This window comes from Mustela lutreola, chromosome 9, assembly GCF_030435805.1.
Source record: "Mustela lutreola isolate mMusLut2 chromosome 9, mMusLut2.pri, whole genome shotgun sequence".
Classification (NCBI taxonomy): domain Eukaryota; kingdom Metazoa; phylum Chordata; class Mammalia; order Carnivora; family Mustelidae; genus Mustela; species Mustela lutreola.
In genome coordinates, this window is record NC_081298.1 from 77,796,820 (window position 1) to 77,821,346 (window position 24,527).

Below are 24,527 nucleotides of genomic sequence, written 5' to 3' on the forward strand. Positions count from 1 at the left end.
GAGTGGCATACCACTTACCTACAGTAACTGAAACTAATGGATCCTAACATGCTGCTAACCTAGACCCTTGAAAGAAGAGTTCGCAGGCCCACAGACACCTAAAAATCCTTTACCCTTTATACTAATTTCACCAAATTATTCCTTCTTTTATGCATCTAATTTAACATGAGCCAAAGATAGGTGTTACCTAATATCAGGTAAATACAACAATTTATAAATCTTACCTTGTGAGGAAGAACATAGGTATGATGTTACTAAGTTGATACAACACACAAGTGGGACTAAACTTCCCAGAATGTTATCTACTACAAAACTGTGCATTGAAGGTGCCACTGGTTCTGGAGGACTTAGTGAAAAAACAAACACACACCAGAACAGAGGTATATAGTACATACAGAATTAAGTTCACACACAAATACACCATTAGCAAACCAGGTACACTATGAATGATGTTGCTGTGAGGCTATACAAGAAGTAATGACTTCTTGGAATTATAAGTTTGGGGAAATATCAGTATATATAAGAAAGAAGACAGATGTGTATAAGAAGGTCTGACTTAATGTGCTTGGTATTGAGAAAAGAGATTTGAAAAACAAGTACGATTTTTTAAATTTTATTTATTTATTTTATTTTTTAAAATTTAATTATTTTATATATTTATTCCTTCTACTATAGTTGCAGGTAGGAAGTGAAAATTAACAACTCTCAGTCAAAAATTAGAAAGGTGGGGCTCCTGGGTGGCTCAGTGGGTTAAAGCCTCTGCCTTCGGCTCAGGTCGTGATCTCAGGGTCCTGGGATCGAGCCCTGTGTCGGGCTCTCTGCTTGGCGGGGAGCCTGCTCCGCCCCCCCACCTTCCTGCCTGCCTCTCTGCCTGCTTGTGATCTCTCTCTCTGTGTCAAATAAATAAAATATTAAAAAAAAAAAATTAGAAAGGCAATAGACTTTTAAATGAAGGGCCACACATGAAAAATGCTAGCATACATCAAACAGTAGGAAAGATAAAATATTTTAAAAGTAGAAAGCAAGAAACAATAAATGTACTCATTAATTTTGAAGATAAATAACATGTCAGTAATATTCTATTAAGTTTATATATTGAATTTAAACCAAAGCACAGTTCCCCCATAAGGACTGTCAAAAGTTCCATGGTCAAGAATTCTCTTATTCAGGGAGGTTTCAGAAATGTGGTGGTTCAGAAACTACTATGGTTGAGATAGCATTGCTGTAACAGAAGTTTCACCTATCTTATTTCTAAGTTAATGTTCAAGGGCATTTTACCAAGGAAAAAACAACAGCTTTTCAAGCTATTTTTTCTATAATCAATCTAAAGTCAATCTAATTTTGGATGGAAGGTCATAAGAGAAACGGAAGAAACTTTGTTTCATATCCAATTCATACATCATTATCAGTGATTGCGGGCAAAAATCATTCTATAGCCAGACCCTGAGTTGAAGATTATCAGGTTGTCGGCAGTGATATATGAAACAGGGTAAAGATGTTTGTTTTTCATGACTTAGGCTGACCTTAAAAAAATGAAAGTCAAAAAACTTTGTTTTGGTAATTAAATACACTATAGAACACAACAATTTTTTAACATCATAAATACATTAATATGTGATATCTGCATTTCTTGAAAAAATTTCCCAATGGCAAAAGAGTGAAAGCAATACATGAGCAGATAAAGAGCATTTTTATAGTTCTCACTAATTATTTCAATATAAAGCAAATTTAATGGGTATGTTTTTTCAGGGCTCCTACATACACTTATGATTTCACATTATATGTAATTCAATGATGATTATATGAACATACCTGACAGTTCTGTGGAAGAATTTCCATGATTATAAAAGAGGCAAAAAAACCAGCTACTGAAATCAACTTAACAGCCTATTAGCAGTTTAATTTTTTTTTTCAGGGCTCCTACATACACTTAAAATCTACCATTTCACCATATCCTTCAAGATTCTACAATAATAAATTAATTAATCCAGTCATTCAACAGTACCAGGAACTGCACCAAGCACAAGGGTTATAGCAGTCAACTCAAGAGACAAGGTATTTGCCTTCATGGAACTTCCCTTCTAGTCAAAGAGATGGATAATCAACAAACATAGATAAATAAAATGAGTTCTCATAAAAATACTGTGAAAGAAATTAACAGAGTAGGGGCACCTGGGTGGCTCAATGGGTTAAAGCCTCTGCCTTCGGCTCAGGTCATGATCTCAGGGTCCTGGGATTGAGCCCCACATCAGGCTCTCTGCTCAGCAGGAAGCCTGCTTCCCTTTCTCTCTCTGCCTGCCTCTCTGCCTACTTGTGATCTCTGTCTGTCAAATAAATAAATAAAATAAAATAAATTAACAGAGTAAAATAATAAACAAGTGTGCTACTTTATACAAGTATAAATTATACAAGTGTGCTACTTTAGAAAAGGCGATAGAGGTCATCTCTGAAACAAAGACAGCTGAGGAGAGAAATGAAAGATAAAAAGCAGTAAGTCACACGAAGAGATGGAGGAACAGCAGTGGAAACAGAAGAAACAGGAACATAAAGGGTGTGAGGAGCCAAGAGCTGGGTATGTTTGAGGAACACCAAGATGGCCCCTGTGACTGAAGTGTAAAGTTAAGGAGAGGAAATAAAGCCAAGGAGGTCTCAGGAAGAAGTCAAATTTTGTAAGGCATGGTCAGAAGTTTTAATTAATTTGCTGACTGATTTGTTTGTTCATTTATTTATATTCTAAGAAAACAATTTTCAGCAGGAGCTACTCAAAGGAAAACAGCTCTCTTCAGACTCACCTTGTGAGCTTCTCCCCCTCACTTTTCTGTGTTCTAGCCATACTCCTTTTGCCTTGTTTCAATGGTTCTTTCCATGCTTTTAGAATTCAACAACTAAGAAAAATTTTCACTGACCAGCCCAACTAAAGCAGGTCCCCCTATTATTTTTTATCATACCATAATGTCCCATTCCTCTCTATCATTAATAGACTGCAATTATAATTTACATGTATACTTGCTATAAATTCCACACCAGATTATAAACCTCACTCACTACTATGCCTGACATATAAGAGCCACTCAGTAGATATTAGCTAGATAGATGACAGAAGACAGAAGAGGATTTATGCTGACTGGTCACTTCAAACATACACCATTGCAAATATTAAAAGAATAGAAATGAGCAGAAGGGGAAAAAACCACTTGAGATTAACACTAAGCAAGATTCTCAAATTGACTAATCAGATCTTTGCTATTACACAAGAAAGATAAACCTGCCCATGATTGATATTAAAACAGAAACAAGATTCAAGTAATGAAATCTAGATAAGTATTTATTTGGAACTTGTAAATTAAATGAGATATTCACATAATGAGTTATTTTACTGCTGTAATCAAAATTTAAATAACCTATAAACACATAAAAAGATCAACATCATTAGTTGTGAGGGAAATGCAAATCAGAACCATGAGATGCCATTTCATACCCATTAGGATGGCTATAATCAAAAGGATGGATAAGTATTGACAAGGATATGGAGAAACTGAAACCATCATCCATTGCTGGAAGGAATATAAAATTGTACAGCCACTTTACAAGTCCAGTAGTTCCTCAAAAACATAAACATAGGGTTATCACATGACCCAACTACTCTACTTCTAGAAATTTCCACAAAACAACCAGAAAACATATATCCACACAAAAACATTTACACAAACAATTTTGGCAGGATTATTCATAATAGCCAAGAAGAAGAAACAACCCAAATGTTCATCAGTTGAAGAATGGATAAACAAAAGGTGGTACATCTATACTACTGAATACTATTCAGCCATAAAAAGGAATAAAGTACTGATATATGCTACAACATAAACGCTGAAAACTTTATGCTAAATGAAAAAAGCCAGACATAAAAGGCCACATATTGTGTGATTACAGGAAATGTCAAGAAGCAATTCCGTAGACACAAAGGAGTTTCATAGTTGTCAGGGGCGAGAGGGAAGGAGTGGGGAGTGACAGCTACCACATGCAGGGGCCCCTATAACTGACAGTCTCTACATTTTGTACTATCTTCCAGGCTATCTCTCCTCTTTCAAGTCAGAAGTGTTTCTATCACATCTTTCTTTTAAAACTTTGCGGGTTTCTGTGAATCTTCTTAGGGTTCTCTTTAAAAGACAAAAACCACACTCACGAAGCTCTTTGAGATAAGCTCTTCTCTGCCCTAGGCTTCTGCTGAGGAACAACACCCCTAAGCTTCTTAAAGCCCCACTGTTTGAGTGTGCCTATAAATCATACCCTAAAATCTTTAGAGAAACTTTCATCTCACTGAATACTACTATGAGGCACCACCTTTATCACACACAGATTTTTTAAAGATTTTATTTACTTGTCAGAGAGAGAGAGAGCACAAGCAGGCAGAGTGGCAGGCAGAGGCAGAGAGAGAAGCAGGCTCCGTGCTGAGCAAGAAACCGGATTCGGAACTTGATCCCAGGACCCTGGGATCATGACCCAGCAAGAAGGCAGCAGCTTAATTGACTGAGCCACCCACGCGTCCCTATCACACACAGATTTTAACAGATCAGTTATACAGGAGACTTCACTTGGATACCAGGTTTTCCTGATAGTGCCTTGGATTTGATATTTGCTTATAAATCTTAATTTAAGTCTTCTTAGTTTAAGCCTTTTGCTCTTAGTGGAGGCTGAGAACTTTCAAAACCATCAAGTCCAGGCTCTATTTAAAGACTTTCTTTTAGTTACCTCTCTACCCTCACTTTTTTTCTCAACGTATTTTCTGGCTTACTCCCCTGGAAAATCAGCACCTTGAATGTAGTTACCAGAATTTTTGGCTCATCGGCATTAATTAAAATATCAATCATGGTGGTGGGGGTGGTGGGAACACAGATGGGACTTGGTAAGAGTGGTAAGAGGTGTTAGAGTAACCGATTAGCAGTTTTTAAAGGAAAAATTAATTTAGTTCCAAACTTTCTACCATACAATGACCAAAAAATAAAAAGCAAAAATTTAAAAAACCAGAATTGCACATTTATCAGATTTTAGTAGAAAAATATTCTAAACCTTAATGCCATAGATATAATCTCAAAGTAAAAGATAAAGGGATTACAACAGATACATATACAACAGAACTGAAAAAGTAATAAGGAAACAAGTGCTCAGAGAAACAATAATTTTCACCAAACATAAAAATGAGCTTAATAATATAAGGAACTCATAAAAATTAGTAAGAAGAACATGAAGAATCTTACAGATGAGTGACATGAATAAATTCATAAATAAAGTATGAGAAATAAACAGATATGGGAAAACATATAAGCATGGTAGTATTTCTTAAATTAGCAAATATGTTATGCAAATGGTGTCCTTGTGAGGATTTACCAACTTTTCAATGATTTAATAAGGTTAATATGAAAGTGTAATAAAATGCTTATTTTTTATTTACTAATCCTTCAAGTGAAAATCTGTTGTGTGGAAAAATTTCATAGTTATTTTTTTCAAACATGAAGTGACTAGTAATAAAACAAAAATAAATGTCTAACATTATGATATGATACCTTCAGTAGGTAAAATAATATCTAAAACTGTAACTATTAAGACAGTATTGAAATGTAAAAAAAATTCTTAGAGCAGATTAAATGAAAAAAAAGTAAATTGGATATATGTATGATACCTTATATAAAATGTGAAGTGCCAGGGCGCCTGGGTGGCTCAATGGGTTAAAGCCTCTGCCTTCGGCTCAGGTCATGATCCCAGGGTCCTGGAATAGAGCCCCGTATCAGGCTCTCTGCTTGGCAGGGAGTCTGCTTCCCTTCCTCTCTCTCTGCCTGCCTCTCTGCCTACTTGTGATCTCTATCAAATAAATAAATAAAATCTTTAAAAAAATAAAATAAAATAAAATGGGAAGTGCCTCTTTAAATTATAAAATATCTACATGAATTTCTGTATAAATTACATAAAATATCTACCCATAAGGGGTTGCAGGGAATTCTTAGAGATACAAATGTGTAGGATAAGGGACAATTTTTTTTCTTCTTAAAATCTGCTTTGTTTATACAATAGAGAAAAGTGAAATTTGTGTTATCTATGCTGTTAATACAGAAACCTCCTTTTCAGCATATATCTACTTGTCTGTCTCACTATTAACAATTTTTTCAACTACATTATCATATTTCAAAAATTTATATGGTGGTATTTGGAGATTGGCTTATTCCAAAGTCTACAAATTTTTTTACCACAAGATGATACTTCTGCTGTTGTGACTCAAGGCCACAGTCTTCAAGCACAATTTAATATCAGCCTTTAAACAGAATTTCAGCCCAAAGAACAATTGAAAATTACATTTAAATACCATAAGACAGAAATTTCTATATAATACCTGTGTGAGGACTCAATCTTTTTACAGCACTTCCCTATAATAAGATTTCAGATCTTGTGTTACAACCTAGAATACAGAAGCATATAGAAAAGACTACAGAATTAGTAAAGTAACACTGTAGGGGCAGACAGGTGATTCAAATGTCTAGAACACAGTCCTGCTTCCTCATTATGATCAAAGAGATCTGTTATGTGCAGAAAAAAACAGACCTCTGAAGTCATCTTTCAGGGGACAAAAAATAAGCCTTTATCTATCCATTAGTTTGTATTCTGTAAACAACGAATAAATACATTCTACTGAGGGTCACAGACTGAACAGCTTATCATATCCCATGTGTTTTATTTAGCCCACATAGTTTTATTTGGTTTTGTTCATTTGTTTTGTTTTATAGTTGAGGCAACATTTAAAAACTGGGAATTTTCACATTAAAAGATACATATATTCATATTTGGTACTTAGCAATTTGGCAACACTGGGCCAGAGCAAGTAGTGGCTGTCCCTTTTATACTAGGTTTCACTTTCCTCAATAGCCTCTAACATTCTCTAGGCCTCAGCACTTACAGTCCACCTGCTGGACCCAGTAAGCCTTATTATCCGATTTATTTTCTCCAGAATAATTACCTATGACCAGTTTTATTGGTATAAATAAACATGTTTACCTTTCCTCCTCCACAACTATATTGATTTTTTCTTTTTTTTTTTTTTTTAAGGTTTTATTTATTTGTCAGAGAGAGCGAGCGAGAGCGAGCACAGGCAGACAGAGTGGAAGGCAGAGTCAGAGGGAGAAGCAGGCTCCCTGCGGAGCAAGAAGCCCGATGTGGGACTCGATCCCAGGACGCCGGGATCACGACCTGAGCCGAAGGAAGCTGCTTAACCAACTGAGCCACCCAGGCGTCCCTATATTGATTTTTTCAACCAGCCTTATAAACATACACACTATTTTCCCATTGCAAAAAAAAAATGCAAAGCCCATAATCCTCTTTCCATGGTCAGTACTCTACAAACAGCCATTCATCGGCCAGATTTTCCTCTCTTCCAAAAAACACAACTGGGCCTATAGGCAGAAGCTGTTAACACAGAACCTTTATGCTCTTTCTTGTCCTTCTATTTCCTGTCCAAGTTTTCACTGACTCTAAAGACATTTCCTTAGACTGTTTAATTAGTATCATTTGTTCATTTTCTCATGTCTCAGTAAGATTAGGCTTCAGCTACAGACAATGACAAATCTTGAGAGACTTAAATTCCAAGACAATAAACTGCATACATACTTTCTGCCTGGTCATACTGGGGCTATATACAGTCACCGGCTTCACACTCAACAGTCACCAACGACTACAACTCAATTTCCTCCCAACCAACAACAACAACAAAAAAAACCCTTACACTCTTCAGTGTTTACAGATTTTTGGTACTTTTACATAATCTAATCCCAGCAAAGTCTTTACTGGAAATTAATTTCTACTCACCTAAATTTGGGAAAGAATTTATAATTTAAGTGTATGTGTTTATTGCCATTATCAATCATATCCTAGAAGCCTATTAATGTGTTTTACTGCAAAATATTTCAGCAACCTAATCATTATGGCAAGGCTGAAGAATTATTTACTTTTGAAGGAATATTATTACTAAACCACACCTATGTATCTATACACTGTATAGGCAGTTAACTAAAACTTATTTCTTTTCCTCAATAAGATGGTAATACCAACTTCCTTTGGTTTAGAAGCATTTTCACAATTCAAGTGATACTGAGCAGAGAAACAGTGATTTGTACATATCATCACATAAAACTAACTTCTACATGATACTAGATGGCCATATACACAGAAAGTGTAAGATATTTTGAAGAACAGAAGAGGAAGAAAGGAAGGAGGAAAAAAAGTAACTACTTCATGGGTACAAATAACTAGGACCAGACATTTCAGCAGCATGGAACTCTAAGTCCCCTTGCATTCTTGTGGTATCACACTTAGTATGTACCAACATCATAATATCTCTCAATCAGAATCTTCAAGTAACATGTGTTCACAAGAGCATCAGTAACAAGCTGCACAAGATACTGTATGGGGAACACGGAAAATTAAATCACCTCTTGCAAATAAATATATAGCATTCTTTTAAAACACCATTAGCATTCTTGGCAGATGCTTAAGAGTATTGCCTACTCATCCATCCAAGACTTTGTTCTAAAATCAATGAACATGTAGGGGCGCCTGGGTGGCTCAGTTGGTTAAGCATCTGCCTTTGGCTCAGGTCATAATCCCAAGGTCCTGGGATTGAGTACTGTATCGGGCTTCCGCTCAGCAGCTCCCCGCTCAGGGGGGAGCCTGCTTCTCTCTCTCCCACTCTGCCTGCTTGTTTCCTCTCTCACTGTATCTCTGTCTGTCAAATAAAGTCTTCAATAAAAACAAATCAAATCAGATCATATAATGTAACAAACATTATATGAGGTAGAAATGATGAAACATACTAAAAATGAAATAAAAGACACACTCATTACAATGTAGAGACCTTAACTGGATCCTGATTTCAACAATCTAAAGAATACACATAAACATATATACATGACAATCAGGGAAATTAAAAAACCAATTTGATTAAAAAACCAATTTGATGTTTGATGACACTGATGAATTACTGTTATCTTTAAAAGCAATAATAGCATTGTGATAGTTTTTTAAAGAAACATATTTATCCTTTGCAGATACATACACAAATGTTTACGTGTGTTAAATTATACGATGAATGAAGTTTTCCTTCAAAATAAAAGAGTAGAGACAATAAATGAAACAAGATTTGCCCTAAGTTGAAAACTACTGAAGTTCAGTGTCAGGTACATGGCAATTTATTTCCTTTATCTTTATATTTAAGACTGCCACAAATTTTGAAGAGAATTTCAAATGGGAATTCCAAAAGCACTTTGCATATCTGAAATATTCTTAATATGCATAAAATGTGAATTTTAAAAAACATATCAGAATAAAAATTTAACTGAACATTCTTACTTAATAATATAATTTAAAGTTACATTTTATAGGGGTGCCTGGGTGGCTCAGTGGGTTGAGCCGCTGCCTTCGGCTTGGGTCATGATCTCGGGGTCCTAGGATCGAGTCCCGCGTCGGGCTCTCTGCTCAGAGGGAAGCCTGCTTCCCTCTATCTCCCTCTCTGCCTGTCTCTCCATCTGCTTGTGATCTCTCTGTCAACTAAATAAATAAATAAAATCTTTAAAAAAAAAAAAAAAAGAAAGAAATGCTATCTCTGAAAAATTTCTAAAAAAAAGAATATACAAAACACCCCACTTTGGAAAGCAGAGCTCAAAATGTCTGGAGCACACAGGAATGGGAGAAGGGCTTTCCTCCCTTCGATCTAAACAGGTATCGGCATTGTCTCTCTAAGACTCCAGCTGAGACAGTGAAAAGAAAAACCAGAAAAGCTCTGAAGGAAGGGCCTCCTTCAAGAAACTATATTATAGTGCTGGAGAAGCCTATAAGTGCAAATATCTAAGAAAACAAAGATGACACTTTCAATAATTTCTATGGAGACAGTTTATACTGCTGAAGAAACACGCTCCTCCATTTCTTAAGTTAAAGGGAAAAAGAATTAATCTGGGAAAGCATCCTGAGTAACAAAATATTTTTGAAAAAGAAGAAATCAAAGAACTGAAAAAGGTCTTCGACCCATATAAAACTTCTAAACAAAATCAAAATTTAGTTCAGGCAGGAGCACATTAAGAACAGTCCAAAGCCCCAGATAAAGACTTCATGAAGGCATGAACTCAATGTAGGATTCTCATTTGGAACAAATACGGCAAACCTACACATAAATGTAAGTAATAACTCTACCTAGGAATATTAAGTTCTAACTAAGAATAGTAAATAATGATCATCATATAATGCAACATTCATTAAAGAATATATTTTTAAAAGAGGAACTTTTAAAAATGTAATTATCCTACTGAATGTTCTTTTGGGAAAATGCCTAACATGACTATGTATTCTGGGAAACTACTATAGACAAGTTCTACACCAAATGCAAATCGCAGTGAGATGAGTTACATCTATAAGCTAGAAATATACTTTCATTTTTAAAGCTCCAATTTTGACAGTAATCATCACAGTTAGTGAGGCTAAAGTGGACAATTCAACCGCAGGCTATCCACCTCCTCTTCTTACAGCATCAGGATAGCAATTTCTGAGAACGTCAGAGATCACCTATGTATTCTATTAGTATATTTGATTTATATATGAAATTTTAATTTTATCTATGGTTTTTAGGTTCTACATGTACTCTATTCTCCGTTATGCACTTCATTTTTCTGTATAATTCAACAACAAAATAACATTTTTGTTGTATACTAATAAGTATAAAACTTTTTTTTATAAATTTAAAACATTCATAAGCCATTTATCTACCGCAGTATTTCTCTGGTCCTGTGGTTACACTGACATCTGGTGGTACTTGGAAAGAATTAGACTGCAATGACAAGGGATTTCTCTCTCTCTCTCTCTCTTTTTTTTTTTTTTTGGCTAATTTATTCAATATGACTTCAGAGCTTATGTTTTTCCAAAGCTTTATCTATACCCAATAGCCAAATTAATAAAATACTATACTAACTCCAATGACAGCAAATATTAGTTACAATCAGTAACTATAGAAAACTACTGAACACATTTTGAACACATTTGAACTATAGAAAACTACTAAACACACTGTGAAATAATTCACTTTGGTAACATGACTGGGAAGGATTAGAATTATTTCAAGAATGACTGGCTGGGGCACTTGCATGGCTCAGTGGGTTAAAGCCTCTGCCTTGGGCTCAGGTCATGATCTCATGGTCCTGGGATCTAGCCTCACATCAGGCTCTCTGCTCAGCGGGGAGTCTGCTTTCTCCCCCTCTCTCCGCCTGCCTCTCTGCCTACTTGTGATCTCTGTCAAATAAATAAATAAAATCTTAAAAAAAAACACTGGCTAAGTAGGACTGCCCACAGTTATTTAACTCATAATTAAAGTTTATACTCACAATGGTTCTAAAGTCTTTACACCAAGGATAAAGGCATCATTTCAAACCATTTTCTCTGTATATTTGGATAGAGTTCCATACTGTCTCTTGGCCATGAATGTTTAGTTTGAAATAGAGTGTTGTACTGATATTTAGAAACATTTCTAAACATTTAGACAAATTTTTAAAAAGTGTAACTTCATAATAATAATGAAGTTACACTTCTTTTTTTATCAAGTACTTCATGTCTACCCAATGACTAAAGCTTAAAGAAGTATACTAATGGGAAAAACCACGGGCTCATGGGCAAAGTCCATTACGTTAGGAATATTAACAATAAAGTTGTAATCAATACCCCAATCTACATGTTGCCACTGACATGTCCCATGGTTTCTGATAAAAAGAAAGGATTTTTTTAAAAGGGGGGGGGGGTGGCAAAGGGCAGAGGGAAAGAGAGAATCCCAAGCAAGCTCCACACCCAATGAAGAGCCTGACCTGAGGCTTGATCCCACAACCCCAAGATGACAACCTGAACCAAAATCAAGAGTCTGACACTTAACTGACTGAGCCACCCAGGAACCCCCAGAAAGATAGAATTCTGATGGCCAGTTAGACATTGGAGACCATATCTAAGAAAAGACATCTTTCAATCACAAGAAAGTCTTAGACAAAACCCTGAAATTTTACCATCTTATTACATATTGATTAGTTTCCCCTATCTCTCTTCAGCAACAGAATTAAGACCAACATTTGATTCAGACAGCATACCCCTAAACTTATATCTTCTTGAGCTATAACACTGAATTCTACCACTTTCTGTAATTATCCAAATCACATTTTTGAAACATTCATATAACAGTATTCTCCTTCTAGGGAAACTACCTCTGTAAGTATGATCTCCATGTTATGGCTTAGAGAAACAAATCATTACATTGAAGAGTCCCTATCAGAGAAAAAGTAGGCAGCAAACTGTCTTTCATTCCAAGGACTCCTATTTATACAGAAGCAACACCTCTGTTACTTCCATTTCAGCATACTAACCAATGAAAATCATATACAATTAATTGTACAATGGTAATAACAATTATGAAGAGACAACTCCATTAACTATGTATGCAATGATCCAGTTTGACAGCCACACATCCATAATGTACACCAGTGAAACCCAATATTGTTCATAAACTGGCTGTCAATCTGCAAACTGTCCCCAGTCCTCAACAAAGTAAGATTTGACCAGAATATAATTCAATTATGTCCCTAAGCACGCTGTTTAGTTCCACTGGCATTTTTCTAAACGAGACTTCTCTAACAAAAGAAGCAGTGCACTCGCTGATTTACATTCTGGCTCAAGCACCTTGTATCGACAAACTGACATTTTCTGTAGTACTGTTCTATGGTATCTAAAGAGAACAGAGATAGCGCTATATGGGTAGGGTAGGGGTTGAGGGGTATCCCATCTAGGTCTATATTAGAATATTACATTATTGCAAAATACTGAAATCAAGAATATTTGTTCTACTTTAAAAATTATTATGGACTTTCAATTTTATCACTGGGGCATAAAGTAAGCATTTCTACCTTACTCTTCTTAGAAAGCATCCAAAAGCAATGAATCTAAAATCAGCAAAGAAAATTAGAAATAAAAACAAACTCTCCATTTTTAGCAAAACTAGGATCCAGCTAAAACTCCAGACCAAAAATAGGTATAAGAGCTTCCTAAAGAAATGAGGTCAATCCTGGGTACTTAAGGGAGGAAGGGGAGAGATGGCTCAGCTTTACATCTCAGAAAGAACTAGCAAAGTAAACTCCTCAAAGGTGAGAGGCTTGCTCTGAGTTATGAAAGATAAATTCCCTGCAGAGGGATAGAATTTGTGGGCCATCAACAAACATCCTGGACCCAGCTGAAATCTGAAAGTCAGACGAACAGGGTCTAACAAGGAATCACACAAGAAACTATACTTGCAACAGTAGTCTGTTGTCACTTCCATAGAAAAGAAGCTAATAATACAAAAACCCCACAGCTGCTGCCTTGCCCAGTGACTGGTAAAATAGCTAAATGAACTCAACAACCAAGAACCCTAGCTAGTCTGGAATGTGGATCTAGCTCCTTTCTCTTAAAAGTCTCCTAAAAATAAATGACCATGCAAAAACTTACATTTCCAGATGAGTTATCACATAGGAACAAGCACAAATCCATATATAGTTACCAAAAAGGGGGCAGGGGGGAGAAAATGTCAAGAAAACTATTAGTAGACAAAACCAAAACCAAAACCAAAAAACCCCCTCTTACCACAAAAATATTGCCACAAAGTCAAATGAAAATTGTAGCTAAAACTTTTGCTGTAATAATAAAAAAGAAAAAAGTTAAGGAAAAAAGGCATAACACTGGGATACAGGAGCTCAAGTAAAAGATTTCTAGAGGATAGAAAATTATGTAACATAAATTATTTAAGAAAGACCCAGAAAAATGAAACATCATAGAAATGCTGTTGAAACTGGGAAAAAACACTACACAGAATAGATATTTCTGAAAATGAACACACAGCATTTTTTAAAAAAAGGAAAAATAGGGGCGCCTGGGTGGCTCAGTGGGTTAAAGCCTCTACCTTCAGTTAGGTCATGGTCTCAAGGTCCTGGGATCGAGCCCCACATCAGGCCCTCTGCTCAGCGGGGAGCCTGCTTCCCCCTCTCTCTCTGACTGCCTCTCTGCCTACTTGTCATCTCTGTCTGTCAAATAAATAAAATCTTTAAAAAAAAAAAAAAGGAAAAATAAAGTAAAAAAAATTTAAGAGGGGATTAGAGAGAAAATAATATAAAAAACAGGATCTCCAACATATGAATAACTGGTGCCCAAGAAGACCTCATAATCATAGAAAAGACAAATATTTAAAGATATAATTTCAAAAAGCTGTACTACAATAATAAAATAAAGAAAAACTAAATCTATATATTGAAGGAGCACCCGGCTGGCTCAGTCAGAAGCCAGCCTTCTGATGGCCAATTTGTGGGTTCAAGCCCCAAACTGGGTGTAGAGATAGAAAGACAGATAGATAAATAAATCTACTGAAATGGTACACCAAGTCTCAGGAGAAAAAAATGATCCAAAACAGACACGCAAAAAATACTGTCACAAAAAAAAAGAAAAGAAAATCAGGCTGTCCTTCAACTTTAACTCTAAAACATAATAGATTGCTATTAAAAAAACTTCCTAAAGAAAGGTAACCCAAGGATTATACACTTAATCAAACTGCTGTCCAAATACAAAATCACATTCAATTACAAATCAAAATCACAAATACAAAATCCAAGTACAAAATCACTATTCAATTCACATGCAAATCTCAGGGAACATTATTTCCGTAGGTCCTTTTAGAGGATTCTATAAAGGAAGAATTTAGTTAGCCAAGCAAAGCTGGAAAAGCCATGGTAAACTAACTGGTGACAAACTTCTAAGCTATTTAACCATAGAACTAAGAATAAAATTAAAAGAAGGAATTAAGATGCCAGAACAGGATAGATGTTACCACCACTAATATGCAAATATGATATAACTAACTTTCTGGTGAACACCATACTTTTGATCTGGGAAAAATCAAACTCGATTTTCAAGAACATGCCCTCAATTATAAAAATGCTCACATTACAATTCCTGAAGATGATAACTGATCTCTTGAAAAATCTAAAAGTAACTCCAAAGATAAAGTTTACTTTATCTTTAGAATACATACTAAATATACGAATTTGAAACCTCAAAATTGCTAGCATCTCAAAAATTAGCCCTATTAGTGATCACCAATTTGTGAAACTACTAGTGAAAAGTGAAATATGTTGTGGTTTGTTCAACCCTGGACTATATCAGTGGAGTCAGAGTTAAAGGATATGCCACATGAACTTAAGTATGACACATTTCACAGTTAACTACTAAAATAAGCAGCCTTACATAACACTTTATAAACTACTTTGTTCTTACTAAGCATTCCTGTTATGCTTAACATTGAAGGTTACACAGGATAAGCAGACACACAGAAGAACAAAAAATGGAAAATAATCAATCAAAAGCCAAAACTGCATGCTGTGCAGTTACCATAAAAACTGTTCTATGAAGTCACACTGCGTTGGATTCGAGACTCCAATTTATCAGTGTTGCTTTATATATAGCAAAATAAAAAGAAAACATAAGTCCTATAAAATTTATTGGGCTTTTACTTAGAATCTACTATATTTATAAATTATGATATTCTATTTTCAAAGCAATTTGACAAATCTACCCTCGACTATTTACTATGCATGCATTTATGAGGCAAGAAAAAGGAGTGGGGAGAAAAAGCAAGAGTAAAGAAAAGAAACAAGGGGACAGACTCTTTGATAAAATATAAACTTTAAACTGCACATTAACACAAAGATGTTCAAGAACAATTGTCATGTAGAAAGAAAAGAAGTTCCCTGAATTTCCCTTCTTGCAAGGTTTTCTAGTTTTGATTCTTACTGCCATCAAACTGAAAAGTTTCCTTTAGAACTCATTTTTATAAAAATCTTGAGGGGCACCTAGGTGGCTCAGTTGGTTAAGCATCCAACTCTTATCTCAGCTCAGGCCTTGATCTCAGGATTGTGAGATAGAGCCTCGCACTGGGCTCCATGCTGGGCACGCAGTTTAATTGAAAAAAATAAAATTAAAATTAAAAAATAAAAATCTTGACGAGTTCTGTGTAGAAAATATGTTCCCATTATAAATGGTGGTGTAGTATAATTTCTCTCTGCATATAGCTTTCACTTCAATCATATTCAAACATCACAAATATCAATTACTTTTCTAAGTCACCTATCAAGTTTCCATAGTTTTATATTCATTTTCTATCCCTTAACCCTCCAGGTTTACTTTTACAGCCTCCAGCAACAGGCTAGGTGGTAAACTGGGCCACCAGGACAGGTACTACAACATGCATGGGAATATAGCTTCCCTTGAGGGAGAGGAAAACATACTTCAATACTTAAAAGTTTTAGCAAAGAACAGTTTTGGAAGAGAACTCAAAAGATGGGGAAGGAAGCTACACCAGATGGGCTTTAAGTTCAGCTGGTCCAGCCACTCTGCTCATCAAGACATTATCATTTGTAGTTTGTTGCAAATCTTGAGGTGTCCGAGATTTGTTTCAATAAACAAAACTCTTCCATTATAGATTGAAACGTGGATCACTACAGTTATTTAAAAGAGGTAGATACAGGTAAGCAAAGCAGACTGCTTAAGTTTGTCATATTATTTACAGGGCAAGCAGACGCTGGTGTGCAGATCACCTAACTGAAGAGTCATGGGTCCATCTCTTGACCTTTGTTCTTGTAAAAGCTAAAGGTATACTTTCTCTTTCTCTTTTTAAAGAAATACTCTACTTTCAAACCAGGACTTAATATAATTGTACTGTACTTGAGCACATAAAAGTACTACATCTTTTTGAGGTTAACCTCCTTGTTTGCATCAAATTATTTTTTGTATTAACCAATATAAAACATAATTAGGATAGTCAGTTTGTTGCCAAAGAAACTAAGTAAATCCTGTTACTAAAAATAAGTGATTTAAAAAGCTATTCACGGGGCGCCTGGGTGGCTCAGTGGGTTAAGCCGCTGCCTTCTGCTCGGGTCATGATCTCAGGGTCCTGGGATCGAGTCCCGCGTCGGGCTCTCTGCTCAGCAGGGAGCCTGCTTCCTCCTCTCTCTCTCTGCCTGCCTCTCTGCCTACTTGTGATCTCTCTCTGTCAAATAAATAAATAAAATCTTTAAAAAAAAAAATAAAAAGCTATTCACTGGTTTGAATTATCTTAGCAACTGTTCTTTCAGTAACATAAAAAATTACAAGTTAACGATATACTAAAATAGAAATCACTAAAACTGCATCTCTGATTTTCTCTAAATACTTATATAAGCACAATACTGAATTTCATAAACAGGACTATTATATTTTGAAACTGTAAACTAAAGTACCAAACTAACATTTCTTAAATCGTTCCATGCAATGTTAATGTTCTTTGAGATTTTTCTAAGTGTTCCATAAAGAAAAAGAATATTATGGTCAAATACACTTCAAAATGCCGTTAAAGTTAAAACAAGTGTTGTTTTGGGACACCTGGGTGGCTCAATGGGTTAAAGCCTCTGCCTTTGGCTCAGGTCATGATCTCAGGGTCCTGGAATCGAGCCCCACATCGGGCTCTCTGCTCAGCGGGGAGCCTGTTTCCTCCTCTCTCTGCTTGCCTTTCTGCCTACTTGTGATCTCTGTCAAATAAATAAATAAAATCTTTAAAAAACAAAAAACAAAAAAAAACCCAAGTGTTGTTTTATAACAGGTCTGAGAGACACTTCCATTCATCAAACAATTTACTAAAAGCCACCACACATCAGGCACTTATCTGGGTTTGGAGGTTACAACAGTGAACAAGAGAAATAAAATGCCTGCTCTCATGGAGCCTTCTTTCTAGTAGAGAGGACAGTCAATTAACAAAAAAGGAAATAAATACAGTACAGTGAGAAGAGCTATGAAGACAAGAAAATGGGATAAGAGGGCAGAAGACACTTCTCTCTGGATGGACACATTGAGCTACAAAGCTAATGTTTTTTATTTTTCTACATTGAGGAATACAATACAGTACATAGTACTTCCCAAACACAGGTTGATCAGGAGCCCTTTTGTCAATGAAGATCTATTAATTCTATTAATAGCTCATCAAATCAATTCCATAAGTGCTCTTCTAACCAATGTGCAGACAACAGCAGGGTCAAGACTCAAATACAGCTCTTCTGATCCTAAATATAATGTTTTTATATCTTCTTCATCTTTGAAAGCAGAAATAACAGTGCATATCTCAGAATCATCGTGAAAATTATGACATAGTTAATTCATGTAAAACACTTGACATAGAGTTTGGTACATACACTGCTCAATAAATGTTTTAGTTACTATTAGTACAGTTACTATGCACATGTCTAGGGGAATAATATTGCCTTCTTTTAATATCTTTTTTTTTAAGATTTTATTTATTTATTTGACAGAGAGAGATCACAAGTAGGCAGAGAGGCAGGCAGAGAGAGAGGGGGAAGCAGGCTCCCTGCTGAGCAGAGAGCCTGATCTGGGGCTCGATCCCAGGACCTGGGATCATGACCTGAGCCGAAAGCAGAGGCTTTAACCCACTGAGCCACCCAGGCGCCCCTTCTTTTAATATCTTGAACACTTTATTTTTATCTCTTTCATAGGACCTAATTATGTTCATTCCTCTATATGGTAGATTTCAGGGCGCCTGGGTGGCTCAGTGGGTTAAAGCCTCTGCCTTCCTCTCAGGTCATGATTCCAGGGTCCTGGGATGGAGCTCCACATCAGGCTCTCTGCTCAGCAGGGAGCCTGCTTCCTCCTCTCTCTCTGCCTACTTGTGATCTCTGTCTGTCAAATAAACAAATAAAATCTTTAAAAAAAAAAAAGACAGCAACCCAAACAGAGGCTGTACATGGCTAGGCCACAATGAAAGCTTACTATGTAGTTGTGTACACAATATCCAAAGTGGGTTACATGCGCATGTAAAAACCAAAAACCAAAAAACAAAAACCTTAGCTAAAAAAGCAATCTTCCCTCAAGGAAATATGAACTATATTACAGAAAGGCTTCCATTAAACATTTTCATAATTATACATTTTACCTATTCAAAATACTTTTATAAATTAACATCACCAGTAATGGGTCATATTCTTCCTGATAAGATGTACTAAGATACCATTTCATTTCTTTGATATTCCTGCCAGAAATGCATAACCAGAATTTTATCAAGAAAACACATCAGAGGGACGCCTGGGTGGCTCAGTTGGTTGGATGACTGCCTTCGGCTCAGGTCATGATCCCGGAGTCCCGGGATCGAGTCCCACATCAGGCTCCCAGCTCCATGGGGAGTCTGCTTCGCTCTCTGACCTTCTCCTCGCTCATGCTCTCTCTCACTGTCTCTCTCTCAAATAAATAAATAAAATCTTAAAAAAAAAAAAAAAACACATCAGACAAACCCAAACTGAAAAACATTCTACAAAATAAATGTTCTGAATTATTCAAAAATGTTAAACTAAAAAAAAGGTTATAATCATAAAAGATGAAGAGTGAAAATCTGTTCCTAATTATAGGAGGCTAAAGAGACCTAACAACTAAATTTAACAAATGTCCTAGACTGGATCCTGCACTAATAAATTTTGTTGCTGTTATAAAGGACATTAGTGGAACAATTTGCAAAATTGAATAAGAGCTGTAGATTAAATAACAAACCTGTATCAATGTTAACTTCCTGATTTTGATCATCATATGGCGGTCATATAAGACAATTTCATTGCTTTTAGGAAACGCATACTACAGTATTTATAGGTAAAGAAGCATTATGTCTATAATTTAATCTCAAAGGGTTCAGAAAAAATACACGGATAAATACAGAGAAAGAAATAAAATCGTAAAATGAACACAGTGAAATAACAAGATCTGAGGGGAAAGTATGAGTCCTTTGTAGTGTCAGAACATTTCCAAAAGTCTGAAACTATTTCAAAATAAAATGTCTAAATACAAAAGTAATGGGTAACAAAAAGGAAAGATGGCAAATAATCACATAAAAAGATGTTCAGTACATTAGCAACCAGAAAAACCACAATGTCACTAAAAGCAAAAAAGAAAAATTTGTCAAAGGTAACTATTAGCGAGCATGTGGGACAAGTGAAGCTATCATTACATTACTGGAGGGAGGGAATGCAAGCTGTATAGTCACTTTGTAAGAAACTTCTGAATTGTTTTCCACACTTAAACATACACTTACCACATGACCCCACAATCCTAGGTATTAATTCAAGAGAAATTAAAACTTACATTCAAACAAATCCTACATGCAAATGTTTGTAGCAATTTACTCACAATCACCAAATACTAAAAACAACTCAAATGTCTATTAACTGGTAAATGGATAAACTGTAGTACATTTATATAATGGAATTCTACTTAGCAACAAAAAGGAATGAATTCTTGATAACACAACATTATGAATCCCTAAAGCATTATGCTAAATGAAAGAAGTCAGCCTCAAAGGTTACATGTTGTATTATGCTATATATATTTATGATATTCTCAAAAAAAGCAAAATACAGGGAGGAAAATAGAGGTTGTTAGGAGTAAAGTTTTGGGAGAGGTTGATTAAAAATAGGCAGCATGAAATAAAATAGGCAGCATGATGGAATTTGAGGGGTGGGAGGTGATGGGACTGTTCTGTGCCTTGACCATTACTGTCATTACGCAATTTTATGCACACATCAAAACTCACAGAACTATACACTAAGAAGAATGACTTTTACTATACATAAATTTTAAGTACACATTATGCTCAAAAGAAATAAAGTATTTCCATAGGCACCTCATTTTATTCTCAGTCCAATAAAAACTATGTAGGTACCTATACTCTCATACTCTCATTTTACAAGCAAGGAAACTAAACTATAGTAAATAAATGTACATACAAATTACAAATGGTAGGACCAAAATTGCAGTCCAGATACATTGATTCTAAACAACTATTTTATTCTCCTGATTTTTCATGTTCTACTAAATTTTATGGGCCACAATGTCCCTAAAGACAAACAGGATCAACGAGAGGGAAGGAAGAAAAAGAAAACAGGTAGTGGAACTGTGCCCTTTAGAATTTGACCTTTAGTCCTTAAGGAATTAAAAATAGTTCATAATTGAAGAAGTCTCAATAGTAATCTATATAGGCAACAAATTAAATGACATTAAAGAATTAGCTGGTGATTTCTTCCATAAAACCTCAATTTCTTAATACAAAGAAAAAGCAAAAGCAAATAAAACATTTATAAGTAACCTTACAACTACTGCTACAATTTAAGCTATCCAGTCTTCAGAACAATATTGAGAACAATGATGGTGACTAAAATTCAGAAGATTCTACAACTTTAAGCAAATGTTTGGAAAATATTTCCAGATGTTATTACCGAAGGGTGAAAAACAACAGGGATACTTTTTCAGTTTCAGAATCAAAGAAGTGGCAATATAATATTTGTAAAGGAAAATACTGTAGTACAACAGCTTGAGGGGAAATTAAGTTTAGTTTCTTTAACAAAAAAATTAATAAAAAATAAAAAATGACATCTATACCAAAAAGAGCATACTTCACCTAAAAACAGTGGTGTGGTTTCCTCTAAAGTAGTTGCATTAGGATCTGCCCCAGCTTCTAAAAGAATCTGTACAATCTTCCAATGTCCTTGACTTGCAGCAAGATGTAATGCACAGAAGCCCTCAAAAGTCTTTGTCTTAATGTAGTTTTCAGACGAATCTATGTATAAATAAAAAAAAAAAAAAAAGGTCAACTGGAAGATATCACTGCTATTTCTTGTGATTAAAAAGCAAAGACACCAAGAAGAATTTAGTGCAATATTAAAATACAATTATAAATGGGAGGTCTGAGTTTAAAACTCTCTAGAAAATTTTTTAAAAAGTTCTACAGGCGTCTTGCTGTGAAAAGCTCTCTGGTATTCTTAACATACAAATTCTGCCCACAAACTCATTTTCTATTCTCTAATTTTTGATGGGTAAGGGAAGGGGAGTGTGACAGAAGTTGAAAGGTAACACAAAAGCAAGGTCTGAAGAGGATGTAGCACTATATATTTGCTTAAACATGATTTACTGAAAAACTGATAAATTTTTTTATTTCTAAGTTTCTATGAGAGAAATGGTCTCATCTCAAGCATTACTTCCTTGTACTCAACTAATAACATGAGGGTAGTTCATATCACAAAAACAGTGTTTCCAGATTAGTCAAAAACTGACCTTTATTCAGATATTTTAAAAAAAAAAAGGTTAAAAAAAATATTAAAAAAAAGGTTAAGACAAAAACCAGGAACATACAGATATATATAGAAACACAGACAGCTCAAAAACACAGAAATCTTGATATTCTAAAGATGCTCATTCTTCCCAAAATAATTAATAAATTTATTACAATTCTAATCAAAATGCCAAAAGAACTGGCAGTTCTTTGGTTGATTGGTTTTATACTTGGTAAAGTGACTAAAGTTAATAGGGGTAGGAGTTGGCAGGTCAGAATAACAAAGAAGTTAGAAAAATAAAGAAAGCAAGTACTGAGAGGAGACTGGACTTACCCTATATACTAATCCGGATCTTAAAGTTAGAATAAGCAAAACAAAGTGGCATTGACACAAGGGAAGAGGAGGGTGCCTGAGGGAGAAGAGGAGGAAGAGTCAGCAGAAGCAAGAAGAGAAGAGATGGTGGCTATGTTCTCTTCCACTGAGAAAGGAGAAAAAGAGATAAGGCTTAATCCTAGCCATTTAAAAATCTCAGGATGGAATGGGACTGCGACAAAAGCATCTAACTGGATTACAAATGGATGACCCATTAGAAAATGGTTCCATCATGACTAGAAACTGTAAGGCTAAAGACAAAAGGAATTGTACATACACAGTGTAGTCCAGTTGATAAAGTTGTTTTTCGCAGGGCAAAAGATTAACAATTCTGAAACCACTATCTATGTACAATAAGATCAAATAAGCAAATGAATGTATGGTAGACAAAGATGGTCTCACTTTTGAGAAGGGAGGTTACAGAGAAGAAAAGAAGAAAGCTAGAATGAACCATATGGTACTGGATCAGAATCCAGATGTCAATGAACTTGGATTTAGCTTTAATACAGATACAGATGGATAGATACAGAGATACTTATAAATATGTGTATACATATAGGTTATAATAAATATATTTCCTAGCTCTGTCTGCTAAAGGGGCTTAAAAGTAAAGACATGCCAGTAGCCTTAAGCATACTCAGTGCCCAGATCTTAATTTTGAGTACCATTCTCAAAGGAAACAGGCTCTTAAGAAAAAGGCTGATTCCAGGGGTGGCACAAAGAATATACAAAATGAGCCTGGTGCATCTTCCAAGTTCACCAAGTAAAAGAAGTGTTCAAAAAAATAAAACATGGAGGTGGGGAGGTGCCTGGGTGGGCTCAGTCAGTTAAGCATCTGCCTTTGGCTCAGGTCATGCATGATCCCAGAGTCCAGAGTACAACCTCTGCATAGGGCTCCTTGCTCAGCAAGGAGCCTGCTTCTCCTTCTCCCACTGCCTCTCCCGCTGCTGCTCTCTCTCACATAAACAAAAGCTTTAAAAAACAAAAACAAATACATGGAGACCCATCAAAGAAACACAAGAGCCAATCTGAAAGAGCACTCAATGACAAAAGACAGAACAATCTGAGCAACAAAATCAGCAAAATCATATTCAATTAGAACCCAATGTATAAAGTTAATACATATGAGTCCTGGCATATATAAGTGATTGAATAAATGGAAGAGAGGAGATATTCTAAACATCAGAAAACTTCCATATAATTTATGTAGATATTCCCCCCCCAAGGAAAGGAGCTAAATTCCCACTTAGGTGATGGCCACCCTTAGTGATTTGTACACACACCCATCTTAGGAAAGTGAAATAAAAACACCTGTACAATTAACTATGAAATAAAGAAAAGGCACTTCTCACTCAGGAGGAAAAAGAGTGAAGTCAGTTAACTACTAAATTGAGATCCTAAAAGATTTTACCTATAGAAAAAAATAGATACATTTAAATAGCTAACTCTAAAACCACTGGATCAGGAAAGTAAAACGATCTGGGAAACAGAGTAGATTTGGAGTTAGAAGATTTGGGCTGCAATCCTGGCTCCACCAATTCTCTATTGGATTAGCCTTTGGGCAAATTATTCAAACTCTCTGAAGTACAGGTTCCTTAACAGTAAAACAAAAACAAAACAGCTGGCCTAAACCCTCAATGGGGTTCAACAGAATTACAATAATTATGTACTGTCACAGTTGTTAGAAATTTGGGAAAGTCTCCAAAACATTTTTCCCCCAAAACGTCATTTTAAAGATTTATTTACTTAAAAGAGAGAGAGCGTGCAAGTGTGTACACATGAAGGAGGGGCAGAGGGAGAGAACCTTAAGCAGACTCCACACTGAGCACGGAGCCCAATGCAGGGCTTGATCCCACAACCCTGAGATCAGGACCCTAGCTGAAACCAAGTCAGATGCTTAACCGCCTGTGCCCCCAGGTGCTGCTCCAAAATAACATTTTAAGA

At 35.6% G+C, this 24,527-nt stretch overlaps 1 protein-coding gene across 2 annotated transcripts in view; it reads right to left on the reverse strand.

Moving 5' to 3' along the window:
• Window positions 1-24,527, reverse strand: part of ASB3 (ankyrin repeat and SOCS box containing 3) — a 104,958-nt gene that overhangs the window by 44,371 nt on the left and 36,060 nt on the right. For both annotated transcript variants that reach the window (XM_059187652.1, XM_059187653.1), the window contains exon 3: window positions 21,560-21,718. In XM_059187652.1, the coding sequence (XP_059043635.1) occupies window positions 21,560-21,718 (159 nt within the window). The remainder of the gene's footprint in view (window positions 1-21,559; window positions 21,719-24,527) is intronic.